The 18,247-nt window shown below is 41.2% G+C and overlaps 1 protein-coding gene across 3 annotated transcripts in view; it reads right to left on the bottom strand.

Moving 5' to 3' along the window:
• COL14A1 (collagen type XIV alpha 1 chain) overlaps window positions 1-18,247 on the bottom strand; it is a 196,983-nt gene that overhangs the window by 103,765 nt on the left and 74,971 nt on the right. For 2 of the 3 annotated variants that reach the window (XM_037048457.1, XM_037048454.1), the window contains exons 15-19: window positions 10,597-10,723; window positions 8,808-8,947; window positions 8,198-8,330; window positions 6,548-6,607; window positions 4,775-4,926 (exon numbers count right to left, since the gene is read on the bottom strand). In XM_037048457.1, coding sequence (XP_036904352.1) covers window positions 4,775-4,926; window positions 6,548-6,607; window positions 8,198-8,330; window positions 8,808-8,947; window positions 10,597-10,723 — 612 coding nt within the window. The remainder of the gene's footprint in view (window positions 1-4,774; window positions 4,927-6,547; window positions 6,608-8,197; window positions 8,331-8,807; window positions 8,948-10,596; window positions 10,724-18,247) is intronic. The other variant, XM_037048455.1, reaches the window with a different exon arrangement.

The raw sequence follows: 18,247 nt of genomic DNA, 5'->3' as shown, positions 1-18,247 counted from the left end.
AACATAGTGACCAGTAACAGTAAAAAACGTTGCAGCTTTTTAATTTCTAAAATGAGATGTTTTCCCCATTCTGAAATCCCGGTCACTCTGTTTCAAGGGCTGCAAAAAATGAAAGGCAACCATGGGGTTGACCCCTTGCAAGCGTCACCGTCCGCACCTCGGGGCCCGGCAGCACAAATCCTGGCATCCGAGGAAGAATATGCAGACCAGGGAAGCCACATGTTCTCAATGCAAAAACCACAAACCTTTCTGCCTGTGCTCCAGCAGTTGGATGCTGACACATCTTGAGCCATTTAAGGAACTTAATCACGGCTGGAAAAAACACTGGGATGTAAGAACTGACCCAAACTCATTTAAGGCAGTCACAAGACCGGGACAGCTGGAGCAGCTTGTCAGTGCAGATGCCAGCAGGCAAGGGGCTATGCCGTCTACTTCTGGATGAGAGAAGGACTCTATAAATCATGGAATAAGCCCTAGAAAGCCTCCAGTTGAACCCAAAGGCAGCTGTTGCTAAGATATTGCTCAACTTTAAAACAACATTTTTTAAAAATATATATTAAAAAGGAAGCCTGAATTAGGTGATTTTACATTGGGTTAATAGAAGTTGCTCCTCTTAGAAAAAGGACCTTGAAATATACAGGGCTGGACTGACATGGTCCTGGAAGGGAGATTTTGAAAAAGGAGACGTGCCTTATTCTAGAATGAGCTGGAGAACCCTACCATCAAGGACACGTAAAGGAAGGACCCTATGGTGGTTCTGACTTGTATTATTACCTCATCAATGTAGCTTTCTTCGTGGTGTTTCTTTTAAATAGAACCCCTCTGGCTCACAGAGCCTGGGCTTTCATTCCAAGCAGTTTGTTTAGCAAACCACCCATGGTGATGATTGTTAAATAAGGGCCTCTCTCAAAACGAGAAACACATGCCCCCCGAACCAATCAGATTTCGACTGTGTCATATTGCAAAGCAGTGAGACCATTTGGGAGGACGCATTTAGCTTTCCTGGAAGTAGTTGCTATGGTTTATGATAACAGCTATCATTTACTCATCAATTATTATGTGCCACGTGCTATTCCCTGTAGTCCAATATAGTGCTTTGCTTCATCTTCACCAACAATCCTTTGAGGTTGGCAGTAGTATCATTACACTCATTCTACAGATGGGGAAACTGAGGTCCACACAGCTATGGAGTTAAGGAGGCCTTGTTGACATCCTGCATATGTGGTCTGAGCCTTGTTTTAACCACCACCCCTACTCCACACGATTGCACTGTGTGAACCTTTTCACCCGAATGGTATTTATTCGCAAGAATAAAATGCAAATCTCCTCTAGGGTACGTGGAGTTTTTTCTGCTTGGCCTCTGCTTGTTCGCACAAAGCAAGGTAAAGATGAGCACCTACCACAAACAGATGCTAGAGATCATAGCAGAGGCTGGGTTCATTTATAAAACAATTCTATAAAAGAAGCTCACAGGTAAGTGAGATGCATATCTAACCAGTGAGCTTCGTGGTTTTAATTCTCACCAGAAATACTTCACACCTGGCCAGAGCTCTTCCATGAAGCCTGGATCCTATGATGAGAAAGGGAATTCCCTACATTTCCACACCTGGTCAGTGATTCTCACTCTCTGTGGTGATGGGCAAGGTGGAGCTGGTGCTATTGTATTCATTCCAGGCCGATGAGGACCAATCTTTGTACAGTTACAATAAAACAATAAAACAAAATTGCTAGAAACATGATGTTGGATGCTGCAATATTGAATTGCTATGCGTGTTTGTAAAGCTTAATTTTAATCTCTGAACTAATCTTGTAGGGGACTGAGCCACACCCTGAACATCCCTGCTCCAGAACATTTCTTGCAAGTCAGAATTCAGGTCACAGTTATGGATTTTGACACCCACGGACTAGAAAAGTCTGGAATACTGATTAGCCTTTCACAGACAAAGAACTGTGAGACTCACTACCCTGACAAAAAAAAAACTCAGGGCAATGCGATTATGTTTATTTCCAAACACTTGGCACCTCCATATCTCAGAGCAGAGTTAAAAGTCAATCCGTGTGAACTATTTGACAGGTGTCTTTACTGCCTGAAAATTCAGAGACTTTTTCCTGGAAACATCTGGTAGACCTGATTATGCTTAGAAAATACATAAAAATGTCCTCTCAACTGGAAAAGCAAATTTAATTCCCTTTGTTAGGTGTGTATGTGTGCATGCATGTGTATGCTTGACTTTGGTGGAAAATTTTTTTAAAGATTTTATTCATTTATCTTTAGAGGGGAAGGGAGGGAGAGAAGGAGAGAAATATCAACGTATGGTTGCCTCTCATGAGTCCCCTGCTGGGAACTGGCCTGCAACCCAGGCATGTGCCCTGACTGGGAATCGAACCGCGATCGTGTGGTTCCCAGGCCCGTGGCTCAATCCACTGAGCTACACCAGCCAGGGCTGGTTGACAATTTTATATACATACACTGTTCTCCAACTTCAATGCTCTATTTTGTCATTTCCTGGAGTACATTTAAGCAGCTTTTGCAGTTAAGGAAAATTTAGAAAGATGGTAAGAAGCATTTCTCACACCCAGAAACATTGCCTTTATCACTTTTGGAATATAGTTTAGCCACCTTTCTTTCTCTGCCATGTATCATTAAGATAATTCCTCAGTGTGTGGGAGCTCAATGCCTTTGGATTTTGCTATAGGTCTGCAGCTGTCTGTCCTGTTTTGTTTTATCATTTCAATCTAGATGCACACATTTTCCACCTCCAATAACAATACACTACATTTATACAGCAGTGATACTTCATAAAACAGGGAGATATAAATTCCCAATTAATCCTCAGTTGAGTCCCTGAAGTATTCACCTGTAAAGTAAGTGTGCACAACTCCAGTTCAATCGGAATTCACTGAATGTGCTTGATAGTCAAAGGATTCCAATGTGTTTCCTTCTGTATAGTGAAAACACTTCTGCACGGCATTTAATCATGACCAAATTTATCAATATGTTTCATTTTTATTACAGGTCTGTTTAACTGGGGAACATGTGCTTGAAAGCGTTTGATCCTTCTGCCCTTCATCCAGGTTGTCCAAGTGTTTGGAAATAAACACTGTGAAGTGAAAGGAACTACCAAAGGGAAAATCATCTAGGGACAACCCAAAGAAAATATTATTATTATTCTACCTGGCATAGCCCACAAGTGCATACATGAGATTAAATTGTTACTCTTTCCAAATTAGCAAGAATAATTCAGCAAGAAGCTTAATGTGTTTCTTGGAAAGAGTAGAAACAAAAACTGAAAAACGAAATTCTCATTCTGGGAAGTTTTTATGGGTCTCATTTTTAGGAACTGAATTGAAACCTGTGGACCCTAACAGGGGAAAAGAAAACATCCCAATTATAGCTGTAGTTTGAAATTTTTTGAAATTTTTCAATCACGAGTCATTTGAAATCTACGGTCTGAGTCCATTTGTAATTCACTCTGTTTTGTTTAAGTGTTCATTAACTGCCCAAAGGTACCCCCAGGCCAATTTCATGGACGTTCTGGCCGTTCACAGTAGATGTGAATGACCACTGTGTTCTGTAATGCTTCCTCCATTGGCCTGAGAGAAAGTGTTTCCTGAAAGAATTTGGCACTCAAGTAATTTTTTAGATAAACACATAAATAAAAATAAATTTTCATCAAGGGATCTGTAAGTAAGGAAGAGAAAGGAAGGATAATTATGTTACTCTTGAGCAATAATGAATTTGGAAAACTCTTTCCTAAAATGGTTCAAACACAAGGCACTGACAAGAAATGCAAGTTATGAGGCTAAATAAAGCATGTTTTATGACAAAGAAAAGGAAAAATATCTTTCGGATGCAAACTAGAGTTATCCAGTCTGATAAAAAGCATATCTAAGAAACAATTTTCAGGTTCTAGATTAAAAGGAGTGATGCAGTGTAAATTAAAAAAGAAACAAACAGCCCTGGCTGGTGTAGCTCAGTGGATTGAGCACGGGCCTGTGAAGCAAAGGGTCGCTGGTTTGATTCCCAGTCAGGGCACATGCCTGAGTTGCAGGCCAGGTCCCCATTAGGGGACACATGAGAGACAACCACACATTGATGTTTCTTTCCCACTCTTTCTCCTTCCCTTCCCCTCTCTCTAAAAAATAAATAAGTAAAATATTTTTTTAAAAAAGAAACAAACATGGGAAGGCCATGATCAAGAATGCACCCAGGTTTCCAATATAGAAAAACAAATACAGATAATATAACGTAAAACTCAACACATAAAAATCTAAATCCCCTGAGGGAGAGATACCCATGGTTAAGAATAAATTAAAAACGACTATTTATCTACCCAAAATGAGTTGATGTCAATGAAAAATATAACTATTTGTTACCAGATGGTGTTTTATTAGCACCACTTCACCTACATAAAGAAGATCATTCATGTATGCTTTGCTTAAAAGGTCATCAGATTCCTAAGGTCACAAAGTTGAATATATACGTAGTGTTGGTGCCCTAAGACACTGCCAAGGTGGCAGAAACAACAGGAGAAGTGCAGTTCAGAGGCTTCGTCCATTTGAAGCCGGCTGTGTGCGGAGCAAGCTTGGGAGATAGCACAGTCGAGAAAACAGTATTTAAGTTTGGGTTAAATGAAAACATTAGTGTCCAGAGATGGTAGTGTCACAGAGAAAGCAGCACAAGAGAGAGCTTGCACCAGTCTCTGGGGAGAGCACCGTTAGCTCTGTTAGTGAAGAAAGCTCAGAGTTTCTAGTCAGCTGTATTTATACAGACCGTTCCTACCACTTCTTCCTCGGGGTCCCCTTGAGCAGTCAGGTAGGTCACCCTGAACTGCCGCACGCTGCTGTCTGAAAGGTCCCATTTTACCCGCAGGCTAGAAGCAGTTTCCTCATCTACAACCAGGTTTCGGATTCCTGTCTGGAAAACTGGAACAAACACAACCAAGGATTAAAGAATTTTAAACCCATTGTATTCCACACGAGCTGCAGAGACGATCCGTGGACATGGCAACAAGACCATTTACTGTATTTCTCTAATATAGACCCACGAGAAGAACAACTTAGCTTTCACAGCTAATGGGGAGCCATGATACCTACTGGTAGCAGATAAAAATGGATTTAAGAGATGCTGATGAGGGGAGACCATCGACACCTCAAAACCACCAGCTCTGGATACACACGAGTAAAAGGAACTGGGGAGAAGCCCTCGGACTGGGAGACCCCAGGGGGAGCCCACTCATGAAGGGAGCATGCTCATGAAAACGTCACACTAGTCCTCTGTTGGAGAAGCAGACATGAGGGACCGATGTAGTCAGCTTCAGGGTGGGCACCAGCATCTGACGTGCCCATTCACCTGTTCTCCCATTTCTGCTAACACGTCTCCCTCAGACACAAACCCCTGCCATGGCTGCCTCTATTCATTCAGCCCACATGGAGGTTATTTGTCCGCTAACATCTGTTCAAATTCCTTCACCTACATTCTCTGACACATTCCTTCTCTTCTACCAAGGTGTCTGCACCCTTATTTGTCCCACTTTTCTTCTCCTTTTTGTGCCGACTTTCTTTCATTCTGTCCATCTCTACTTAGTATTTCTTTTCTTCATTCATTTATTCAGCCAACATTCACTGAGCTTTTCCTGTTTGTCAGAATGTGTTATACCTTTGAGATAGACAGTGATTAACATCTGACAAAAATAGTGAAAGTATCACAGAAGTGGCAGGAGGGTGACATTTACCAGGCACAATTGGGGGAAGGTACCTGGTACTAGGAAGAAGAGGCAAAACATCTCACCCTCAGGGGTAGGACGTCTAGATGGCAGGGGGAAATGGGAAAGCATGAAAAACATGCCTGGAGACCAGGAAGAGAGGCAGAACCCAACCAGGATCTTGGGTGTTATGATAAAGAGATTTGGGGGAAGAAAAAAAAGATCAATAAAGATTAATGGAAAAATGAAAGAATCGGTGAATGAGCTAATGAATGAATGAATGAATGAATGAATGGTGAAAAGTCCAGACACCCACAGAGGGACTTTAGGTAGGGAAATAAATGATATCATTAAACTTGTGTTTTATCTAGTTGACTCTGACAGCTAGCTGGAAGGTATCTTATAATGGAGGAAAAAGTTAAGCTGAGAGAGAAAGCAACTGTTATAGGAAGACCAATAGACCATACAGATCTTAGCAACCCACAAAAATTCAAGGAAACCATAAAATGAATAATTCCCAACAGAGAGCAATAGGAGGAGTCACTGAGATCAAGAAGAGGACAGAAACTCTGGGGTGTGCTATGTTAACATCCTCTGAAAGATTAAATGGGAACCCAAAACAAAGATGGAAAACGTAGAGAGCTGTAACAGTGAGATGAGTAGGCAGAGGACCTACTGGTATTTAGGGGTAAGAAGAGGGTGCGAGATCCTGAGAGGCGTGAAATTTGAATTGGCATACCCTGTTCCTAATTAATAATAAAAAAACAAATAAAACTGGGATAACATAACTTTGGTTAAATCAAACTTTTCTTATGAGTAAATAGGCTTTGATTTGTCCTTACCTGACGTTACAGGTCTGGTAGGAACTATGGTCGTAGCTGGCTCTGTCCAAACACCATCAACTGAAAAATACATGTAATATTTAAAAAGTCTTTAATGATAACTCTATCTATTTGTGAATAGTACTTCATAGTTATCAAAGAAAATGTCACCTGTATTATCTCACTTGTTTCTCACAACCATCTTGACTATGGGACAATAACAACGAGACACTGATAGTTCAGTGTTTTTTTATCTCAATCCTTTAGAGCCAACACAAAAAGCAGCCATGCCAGAGGGCTCATGTGAGGAGTCTCCTTAGACACACGGACAGCTGCTCCCGCCCCCCGCTGATCCAGTCCTCCCAGACCAGGCATCAGCCCTATGAATTAGGAAGTCACGGTGAGGACACCAGCTTTAGCCACTACCTGGCTATAATCTCATGAGTGACCCAAGCCAAGTAGTAATGTTTGCAAAAGCAAAGAAGTAGAAGTAGGAAGAAGTGAGCTGTACGTAAGGCAGACATTGTACCTGTTCTGCAGATGAGGAAACTGAAACTCAAAGAAGCTGAAATGCTTAATCACAGACACCGACCTTCGTTTAAATATTTGAATCACATCTATAAAGTTGTGAAACCTCCCCGTTACGTTGAAACCAGGCAGCACCATGACACTGCCAGGAAACTGCTGTAGATCAGGTTGTGGAAGGGCTGCCAAACACGGCCACTGAGGGGACAATAGATGAGCACCTTCTATTTCGTGCATCCAACCTGGCCAACCAAGGGATGGAGCAGCTGTGTGGTGCTCCACCAAGTTCCCATTCCCGTGTCAACACGCTCATCCCCCGGCTTCTGGAGCCCTGGCCTCAGTGGCTCTGAGCTCTGGGAACCACCTTGCCTGAGGTCATAGTCTCTGGCGGGGGATGGCCTCCCTCCAATGACACGGGGATGCAAGGACACAAAGGCCTGGCCTCTTTGACTCAGTTTGGGACGACTCAAAAGGGTCATTCCAGGTCTAGAACTCCTAACAGAATTAGCTAAAGACTTTAACTTCTATGTCCCATCCGGCCAGTCTTCCTTTCTTACAAATGCATCTCCCAACTCAACGCTTAAATAAACCTTCTGGATGCAATTTTCTCCTTCAGAATTTATTCCTGGGAACTCAATGAAAGAAAATCTAATATGTGTTTAATACCTCATATTTAAAGAATGAAGGGATGAATGAATCAGCAAGTGAGTTTTGTACATGATTCTTGGAACCAAGATCAACTTGGGAAATTCCATGAACTCTTAGGAGACCTGTTTCCCCTGGGCTTATTGGTTTGCTCATTTATTCATTTATAATTATTACATTCATCCATTCCTCCATCCATGCAGCAAGTATTCATTACACAGTTAAAACATGCCAAGTCCTGTGCTAACTGCTGGAGAGATCATGGTGAAAAAGAGAGATATACTCTTAGCCTTATGGTGGTCACAACCTAAGATGCAATGATGCTTCACATATTGGTTTCATTAAAGGTGAAAATATGTGAAGAATTCTGGGGGACAAAGAGAAATCAAAGCTTCTGTGGCCCCAGATAAGGCCGAAGGGCAGGGAACCTGGTGGGGTGCAGAGGGTGTCGGGTGGTGGGAGTTGGTGATATCTGTCCACCTCGGCCAGACGAAGACTCACGTGTGGTCCCGACAGCAGTCACCACCTCACTCTCGCTGCCATCGTCCAGAACAGCCAACAGTGAAACTTCATACTCGGTGCCGGGATCCAGGCCCTTAATCACATGGGAGTCTTGGTCCTCTTTTAGGATAACCTGGAAAACACTTAGTGTTTAGTGGCTGGGTTTATTTGAATAACAGAGGAGAACACTAAGAGAAAATAATGAAAAGGAAAAACGTTGCCCCAGGTGTAAATAAGAAATAACTAAGCATACAAGACTCTAGAGTCATCGAACTCAATTTAAAGTCTAATCAGAGGCCTTATTCCTTTAGATTCCCTCAACACATAAACTATGAAAATCGCAAAAATGGCATTTTGAAGTTTTATTAGATGCCATTTGGGAAAGTCAAAGAATCTGAAAAGACATAAAATATGTAACTAAAGCACGTGCAGAAATGCATGTCAGGTCATTTGGTCTGACACTGATAAAACTCCATGCCGTGCTCTATAGTAGTTACTTCTGGGATTCTCCATCTATTCTAAAGGGAAGACCAACTCAAACGCAGCAGGGGGTCTTCTCTCCCCAACCAAACGCTCCAGATCAATATTCAGCCCATTTCCCACGACTCACTTCCTCGGTCTTCCCACCATAGACTGGGATCCACATCAGCTTGTGCTGCCCTTCATCTGCCGAGAGGGGATGCCAGGTCACCCTGAAGCCATCTGTTGTCACCTCATCAATTTCCAAGTATTGCTGAGCTGGTACTTCCTCTGAGAGCCAAGGAAAGAGACGCTGTGAGGAAATTGAAAAGGCAAGAAAGCCACCACTCCTGGGGCCACGGGAAGAGAAGGCGCCCTCTGAGCTATTCCTCGCTTTGGGAGGGGACTCCCAAGGTCAGCACCAATCGGCCCAATGCGCCCAATGCGACCTTCCCGACATTTCTGTTTGCAGCATTCACCTACAGTGTAAGCTGGGAAGACTTGGGACAGAGCAGACTGCACAGTGTTCCAGTCATTTCCAGAAAACATCAGTTCTTGACTTGACTCTTTTCATTAACTACAAAAAATAGGAGTTCCACATTCACCATTGTACAAAAATAATATTTTTCCTAGTACTTTGAGGAAATCAGTGAAATGGTGCCCTGGAAGTCTGAGAAATGTCCCTTTTAGCTTTATGCACTTTCTTTTTCTTTAAATCTGTCTATTATGGTCTACCTTCAACCTTATTTTGTACCAGCTTCAGGCACAGTTAGACACCCATACACTGCAATACTTCACACTGTTCCCACCAACACCTGCAGCATCGCCGGGCACCACATGCAGACATCGTAATACATTGACTGTATTCCCATGGCTTCATTCACCTTCATGCCTACAGCTTTCTCTAGGAATAAGTTCAGTCCTGGAGAAGAAGCTTCACCCTATACATATGGCGGCCATCAGAAGTGAAATACAATTTATCTGGCGTTCCATTATTTCACTGCTTACACATTTCTGAGATTACAGCAGAAGGCATCACATCCAACTACACCCCGGATGATTTGTCAATCACTGATTTTTATTATTTGAAATCGGAGATTTTTAGAACTTTGTCCAGACCCCATGAGAATTTCAACTGGAGGTAGCCCTTGGGAGATTTCATGAAATGACTGAACTTATTGCGGTGAATATTATTTCTCAATAGTAGGTCAAAAACTTTTGGATATCAACAGTTTTGGAGGTTCTGTATAATATACACACCTAGGAATACAAGAAAGTTGTACAACTCTTCATTGATAGAACAAAAGAAAAACAATATGAGATTAGGAACAGAACAATGTACACTTTCTTTTAATTGAGACCTTTTGAATTTCAATGGTCTCTTTTGCTTCCTTTGATAGAAATTAATTAGCCATTATGCAGCCTAATTACCTGATTGTTAGTAATAATATAAAATTATTATTAGCAATAATAATAATTTGTTATTATTAGTAATAATAATAAATTATTATTAGTAATAATAATTTGTTAGTAATAATATAAAATTATTTGTTAGTAATAATATAAAATAAACAAAAATTAGAATGCAATCTCTTTAAAATCACAATTGAAGAAGCTACTCCATTTCTTTTTTTTTTTAATCCTTACCTGAGGATATGTTTACTGATATTTTAGAGACAGAGGAAATGGGGAGAGAGAGAGAGAAGGAAATACCAATGTGAGAAACATCATTTGCTTCCCTCCCATACGTGCTCTCACCTGAGATCAAACACGCAACCCAGGTATGTTCCTGGACCAGGAATTGAATCTTGAACCTTTCAGCGTACAGAACAATGCCCCAACCTACTAAACCACCCAGCCAGGGCAAGAAGCTGGTCCATTGCATGGTTTCTATATAGTTACTCTCAGAAACTTTTCACATCATAATAAGGCTTGCTTACCTGTGGTAAACACGCCAGTCAGAGGCTCTGACTGCCCTTCCTCGTACAGGGAGGAGATGGCAACAGTGTACTTGGTGAGGGGGGTCAGGCCCTTCAGAGGGAATGTAGTGATAGGATCAACTTCAACCTGCAAAGGACAGAAGTCGCAATAGCTGTATCAGATACTCTCCAATACTGGAAACAGAAGTCGTTTTATTATTATCTGCAGTTCACTCCGCTGGCAGTGGAGCTATAAATACTGAAAAAAAACTACTGCATTATAAAACCAGTCAGTTTATATATACACATTTCTAATCTTACCCTTAAATAGACTACCCATCTGTTAATTCTCAGGACATCTTTGCAACCAGTATTATTTCCACTCATTAACAACCTAGAAAGTAAAGTGCACACAATTTACAATGCTAATATAAATATAATGTGTCCAGGCTGGTCTGCTAGAGGCAGTTGGTTTTTGGCTTCATTTTCTGGGCTCTGTTGACCCCATGACTACGTAACTTCCAGAGATTCATAGGTGAGTAACCATGGAATGGGCATAATCAGGGAATGGAAGTATTAAAAACAATAGTAAGTATTTGAAATTGCCCATTATCTTTCACAGAGAGACATATATGGGAAAAATATGCCTCAATATCTTTAGGGCACATAAGGGAGAAGTACTGAGAATAAGGACCAAGGGTATAAAGAAAAGGAAGAATTAGAAAAGGGAAGAAAAAAAGAACAGACCTTGAAGAAGAAAAAAAAAAGTAGAAGGCAATGAGGGCAGGATCTAGAAGACAGGCAGAGAGAGAGAGCCCTGAGCAAAGTCACACTCAAAGTCAAAGAACAGACACAGCTTCACCTCTGAGAGGCTGAGTCTTGGGGCTGCTGGGATACATACAGGGGACATATGGCAGGTGCCAAGTAAATGGCACCCCCGCTTAAGCACTTTGAATATATTGTCTCGATAAATACTCATGAAACTGCTACAAGGTAGGTACTCTGGGATATCGAAGAAATGAACCTACTGACCTGAGAGCAGACTCTGCCAAAAAGTATCTGACTTAACATGTTTTCAAGAGACATTTCGGAGCACTATCTCTAAGATCTGTTATTTACAACACTTCCAGTCACTAATCTTGATGCTATCTGGAGGTTAAGGGGAAGATGACTAAGCTCGCTGTCTTTGTTCACGGCAGTCAAAGTGACCTCTACCAAAATCTAAAACATGTCACGTTCTACCTAAAACCTCCACGGGTTATCTATCAAACAAAAACCAGGTACCCTGTAACGACCTCTTGGTCTTGCATCATCTAAAGTGCTCCTCCTCTTTTACCCACACTCTTATTGCCCCCAGGCTCCAGCCACACTACCCTTCCTCACCTCAGGGCCTTTGCACAACCGATTTATTTTTCCTGGGACCCTGTTTCTCTAGGCCTTTCAAAGTGAGGCCATCCTCATTTATCAGGGCCAAGCTTAAATTTCACCTCCTCAGAGCAGGTTTCTCTTTCCACCTATCTCAGCAGGGTTATTGTCCAATGACACCCTTGTTTGTTTCCTCCCTAGCACCAATCACAGCCAGAAATTATTTTATTTCCTTACAAACTTGTTTAGCATTTACCTCCTATGCAGAGTATAAGCCCCTTGAGGGCAAAATGTTTAGCTTTTTCACTACTGGATGTTGAATTATTGTGGGTTTTTTTTTTTAGTGAATAGAATAAGTAAATGAAAATTCAGGTGGAAGCAACAAAGAGCCTTTTTATTTATTAATAATAAAGAGCTTTTTATTTGTTTTTAATTATATTTTATTGATTATGTTATTAGAGATGTCCTGACTTTCCACCCTTTGTCCCCTTCACCCAGTATCCCCCACTCCCTCAGGCAATCCCCTCAACCATTGTTCATGTCCATCAGTCATGTGTATAAGTTCTTTGGCTACTCCACTTCCTATACTGTATTTTACGTCTCCATGGCTATTCTGTAACTGCCTACTTGTACTTCTTTTTTTTAATTTCTAAAAATAAAGAAATTATTTTCTTTATCATAATTTAAATTATTGTTTAATTTCTAAACAATAAAAATATTGTTGTTCAAGTACAGTTGTCTCCATTTTCCTCCCACCCATTTATACTTCTTAATTCCCTCACCTCTTCACCCATTCTCCTCCTACCCCTCCCATATGGCAACCATCTGGTAACTAACTTCTTTTCTCTTGCTGCTTTTAAAAGAGTCTTTATCTTCAACCTTTGGCCTATTATTTATGATCTGTCTTGGAGTTGGCCTCTTTGCACCCANCTTACCGTCCCCGTTGAACGGTTAGATGTAGTCGGACTTCCGTATAATTCAATTTTCTGTCTTTTGGTTGTGTCTTTGTTTCTCCAAACCTTTGTTGTATTCAAACTTGGTTGTGGGAGAAGGCACAGTGTTTCCACCTATGCCTCCATCTTGGCGGAAGTGGGACGTTTTCTTTCACCATTTTTTTCAGATAGATTTCCAATTTTCTACTCTTTCTCCTCTCCTTCTAACACCTTTATGATGTGAAAGTTGGATCTCTTGAATTTTTCCCAGAGGCTGTTTCTACAATCCTCTCTTTTGGATTCTTTTTCCTGTTGTTCCACATGATTGTTTTTTGTTTCTTTATATTCAAAATAATTGATTTGATTCTTGGCTTCATCTATTCTACTATTATTTCCCTGTAAATTGTTCTTTATTTCAATTAGTATATTCTTCATTTCTGACTGGGTCTTTTTTATGCTGCCGAGGTCCTCACCAAGTTCCTTGAGCATTCTTATAACCAGTGTTTTGAATTCTGCATCTGATAGATTGCTTATCTCCATTTCATTTAGCTCTTTTCCTGAAGTTTTGATCTGTCCTTTCATCTGGGCCATGTTTCTTTCTCTCCTCATTTTGGCATCCTCCCTGTGTTTGTTTCTGTGTATTAGGTAGAGCTGCTTTGACTCTGTGTCTTGGTAGTGTGGCCTATATAGTAGGCGTCCTTTAGGGCCCAATGGTACAGCCTCCCCTATTACCCAAGCTGGTTACTCAAGATACAGCCTTTGTGTAGGTCGAGTACATCTTTCTCTTGTAGTTGAGCTTTGGTTGCTGTTGGCAGATAAATGGGAGGAATTTACCCAGGCCTATCAGCTGCAAGGACTGGCTGTGACTATTGACCACCAACCTCTGCTCTTCGAGGATCAGCTACGTAGGTACAGGGTAGTGGTGCTCCAATGTGGTCTATAGCTGTCCACTGAGTGGCTGGCCCTGGGGTTTCCTGGGTGGTACAGGCCAAAGTAAGTCCCTACCTATGTTTTGCCTGGGGACCTGCCTAAGCTGTAAAGCAATCTGAGATGGCTGCTACTTGTGCCAGGCTTGGAGGTTCCCAGGCAAAGCCAAGCTGTAACTCTAATCTAGCTGCCACTAGGGCTCACTGAAGCCAGCTCTTGCTTGTTTGAGAGTTGAGGATTCATGAGCCCAAACCAGCCATTTCTATGGAAAAGTAGCTTGGTGGGCCTACCAGTTGGGTGGGTCTAAGTCTCTGGGAATCTCCACCATGAATCAAACAGTGTTATCCAGGTTGATGGAGTCTCAGATATGACATAAGCTTACCAGCTCTGTTGGGGTAGGGTTTAACAAAGGGACAATGGCATCTGCTCACCTTGATGCCAGACACTTCAGTTCCTTCCTGTATATCACTGGTGCCTTTCAAGCTGCTACCCGGGTGCTGGAGCTCAAAGGGAGTAAATCTGAGTAAGTGAGTCCATGTGTGGGTTCTTTAAGAGGAACTGCTTGGGACTCTAGAAGTTTCTTCCACTGACTCAATCCCCACTGGTTTTTGCAGCCAGAATTTGTGAGGACTTATCCACCTGGCACTGGAATCCTTGGCTGGGGGGACTGGTGTTGATCTGGGTCTCCTCACTCCTGAGATACCCCTCCAAAATTTTTATCCATGTGGGTATAGGACCAGCCCATTATGCATCTGCACACCTCCTACCAGTCTGGATGAATGTGGTTTCTTTAATTCCATAATTGTCAAACTTCCATTCCCCTTGACTTCATAGTTGTCAGACTTCCATTCACTTCAATTTCTGATGTTTCTGAGTGATGGTTGTTCTATGTTTTAGTTGTAATTTTGACATGGCTGTGCAAAGAGGCAAGCCATGTCTGCCTATGCTGCCATCTTGACCAGAAGTCAACAAAGAGCCTTTTTAAGAGAGACAATAAAAAGATAACCTAACCTAAGAGCCAATGCAGAAAGTATATAAATCAAAAAAAAATCAACTAGAGTTGGTTTTAAAGTATATAAATCAAAAAAAAAAAAAAAAGAGTATAAGCCCTGGAGAGAAGAGCATCCGTTCTCATCCTTTTGAAACCCTGGCCAGTCTGTTGGACAGGAGAGCCAACCTCCCAGCCTTTTCAGCTGCCCAGTGTCGTGCCAGCCTTGGAAGTGCAGTCATCTCGGAAATTCTGGCCCAGTCAAGGTCCCAGATGAGTACAAGAGTCACCCCAGCTGACACTACATGGAGCAAGCTGTCCCTACAGAACCCTGTCCAAGTTGCATAATCTGGGGTTACTATTGAAGCCAGGGTGTTAGTTACATAGCAATAGTTAATTGAAAAACATTTTCTCACAGTCTAGAGAAAAGCTTAACTTCAGCCTAATTCTGGGTGAGATGAAGAAACAGTCCTTGATGAGCTAGGACGGACTTGAGCTCTCCTCTGGGCTCTGTTGTTATTACTGTCATTACTGTCAGGAACCGGACTTGCTTCCCTAAACTCTGGGGCCTTTCCTTTATAAAATTCAAATGGCAGCACTTCAGGACTCCATCATGTTTGCACATTTTCCCAAATTCTTTAACACATGCTGTCTGAGATGGCTTCTCCCCTTGGTTTGACAAGCCGTATGTTCATAGCATTTTTCCCTAAGGACTATGCTAGGTGCTCTCTGTGAGCCCTCAGAGCAGTGTCTGGCTCAGGGAAAGCAGTGAACATGTGTTAGCCACCACCATCCTCGTCAACAACAACAATATTATCGTCGTCGATATTTAAGTGCTCTGTTTGGTTTTTAAGTCTCCAAAAAGTTGGGGAGACACAGAGGTAGGGAGAGGAAGTAAAGGAGGGAACTATAAATTAGGTCAAAAGCAAAGTTTCTGCAATTAGGTGCAGGTTATATACTACATAGACTTCAGTTGGGACATTTTAAAGTTCATTCCAGAATGTTTTAGAAATTTCCTAAAAACCCAATTGCAAAATTGTCTATAAATAAAAGCTTATATTAATAAAAAGTTAAAGCAAAATATGATAGGAATATTCACCATTCAATTGTATACTCCAAAATTAGGTAAAGTAATATTTCACTTAAAAGGAAACATTGGTCAAACAATCTCTAGTCTCAACTCCATCATTAAAAATTAAGAACAGCCCTGGCTGGTGTAGCTCAGTGGATTGAGCGCAGGCCTGTGAACCAGAGGATGGGGGTTCGATTCCCAGTCAGGGCACATGCCTGGGTTGCAGGCCAGTTCCTAGCAGGGGACTCACGAGAGGCAACCATACATTGATATTTCTCTCCTTATCTCCTTCCTTTCCCCTCTAAAGATAAATAAATAAAATATTTTTTAAAAGTTAAGAACATACATACACATGCACAGACATGCACACACACCAGTCAAAAGGGAAATGTTACATAACCTACACATTGCTTATGCATTTCATTCAAATAAAATTTTCTCATGGTTTCATTCCAAGTCCATTTACTTACATTTAAAACTCAGTTTCACCAAACATATTTTTATAATTTTCAAGCATAATAAAAGTTAAGAATAGTAATGCCTAAAAGGCATCCTCAAGATTGAAAAATGCTACAAAAAAGCACACATTTTCTCAAAAATGTATTAATCTGGGACCATCCTTTATAAAGGCAAATAACATAAAATACCATAAGAGGCTACAACTATAACTTTAAAATGAATGTTAACTGGACCTATTGTAGTGCTTTCACCAGTTACACAAATGTCAAATCACCTGAAATTAATATAATGTTGTATGTCAATTACGCCTCAATAAAAGAAATTTTATGATATAATTATACTTATAAATATAACTCTCATATACACATATATGACACACTTTATGAAAAAGCATTACCAAAGAAAGATGCTTTACAGCAAACAAGTATTTATTGTTGAGTATGGCTGCTGCATTATTTTGATTGTTTAATGAGTCAACATTTTTAAGTTGGCAAGCTTCACATAAAAATGAAAACCCCTGGGCAAAAGATTAAGGATCAGAAAATCTGGCAGCCCTGCCTGGATTTCTATGCAGTAGCAACCTGCAGGGGCTGACAGTGGCTGAGTCTTGGATGGACACCTATGCACCCCCTACCACGTTGGTCCCTGCCACACCTTAGCATCCTTGTCACGATACCTCACTGTTCATGGTCACATCAATCTTGAATTACTGTCTTTCTTTCCGTGGAGAAGTTTTTCTATTGTACATCCATGTCTCAAAAATGGGAATACAGAATATATGAAATACAGTCCACGTTGGCCTCGTGTTACGGAAAAAACAGGCGAACGCATATTTCTTTGTATGTATGACTGTTAATTCACATTTGTGGTATGCTTCACTCATTTACATCACCTGCTCAAACTTCCTACATGCCTGAATTTGTAAACCGTGAGAGTATATTTTATCCCTGATAACAACGAGACACTGATAGTTCAGTGTTTTTTATCTCAATCCTTTGGAGCCAACACAGAAAGCAGCCATGCCAGAGGGCTCATGTGAGGAGTCTCCTTAGACACACGGACAGCTGCTCCCGCCCCCCGCTGATCCGGTCCTCCCAGACCAGGCACCAGCCCTATGAATTAGGAAGTCACGGTGAGGACACCAGCTTTAGCCACTACCTGGCTATAATCTCATGAGTGACCCAAGCCAAGTAGTAATGTTTTCCAAAGCAAAGCGACTAGTCCAAATGACCCCAGCTTTGTCAGATTTGCCCTTAAGAGGAGGTAATGAAACATGTTGAACTGTATGTCTGTATCGTTGGCTAATGTGTAGTTATTGCCCATTCATTACCCAATGTTCTGTACAGGGTGCATTCTGAAAAATACTAAGTAAATTTAATTAAAAGGAAAAGTTTGTCTCTGCATATGAAAATACTTGCTTTCTTTGGTCAGAAAACAGAAATGATGTAATCCAACATATTTCCCTCTCTGTCTTAGCTTCTTGGACCAAGATAAGGAAAAAATAACAAAAATAACTTTGCTAACTATTCTGCTAAAACATATTGCCAAGGAAAAAATGTCTAAAGAGTATTAATCCCTTAGTACAAACTCCTATATCTTCATGGGTTTTAACAAATTCTATTATGTAGAAGTACCATCCTACACAAAATTTGAATTATTCAGTTTACAGTTTAAGTTTATTGAACCAGGATCTTTCATGTGCCAGTTTACTCAAAAGCAGAGAGATAAACCGGGGAACACTGATATTATTTCTAGTTTACTACTTCCATGAAGATACATACTTCCCCACCCCCATCCAATGGGGAAGACGGTATTTTCCAAAGATGGCCACATCAACTTCCACCTCCCTTCCCACATGCCTCCCCCTGTGGGACTTGTGCTCCCTCCGCCATCTTGAATCCATCAGGGACATTTCAAATCTCCTACCAG

The sequence above is a fragment of the Sturnira hondurensis genome, unplaced genomic scaffold (genome assembly GCF_014824575.4).
Source record: "Sturnira hondurensis isolate 20B ecotype Veracruz unplaced genomic scaffold, ASM1482457v3 Scaffold0006413, whole genome shotgun sequence".
Taxonomy (NCBI): domain Eukaryota; kingdom Metazoa; phylum Chordata; class Mammalia; order Chiroptera; family Phyllostomidae; genus Sturnira; species Sturnira hondurensis.
The sequence above is the reverse complement of the archived record's forward strand: the minus strand, read 5'-3'. Positions and strand labels throughout refer to the sequence as shown.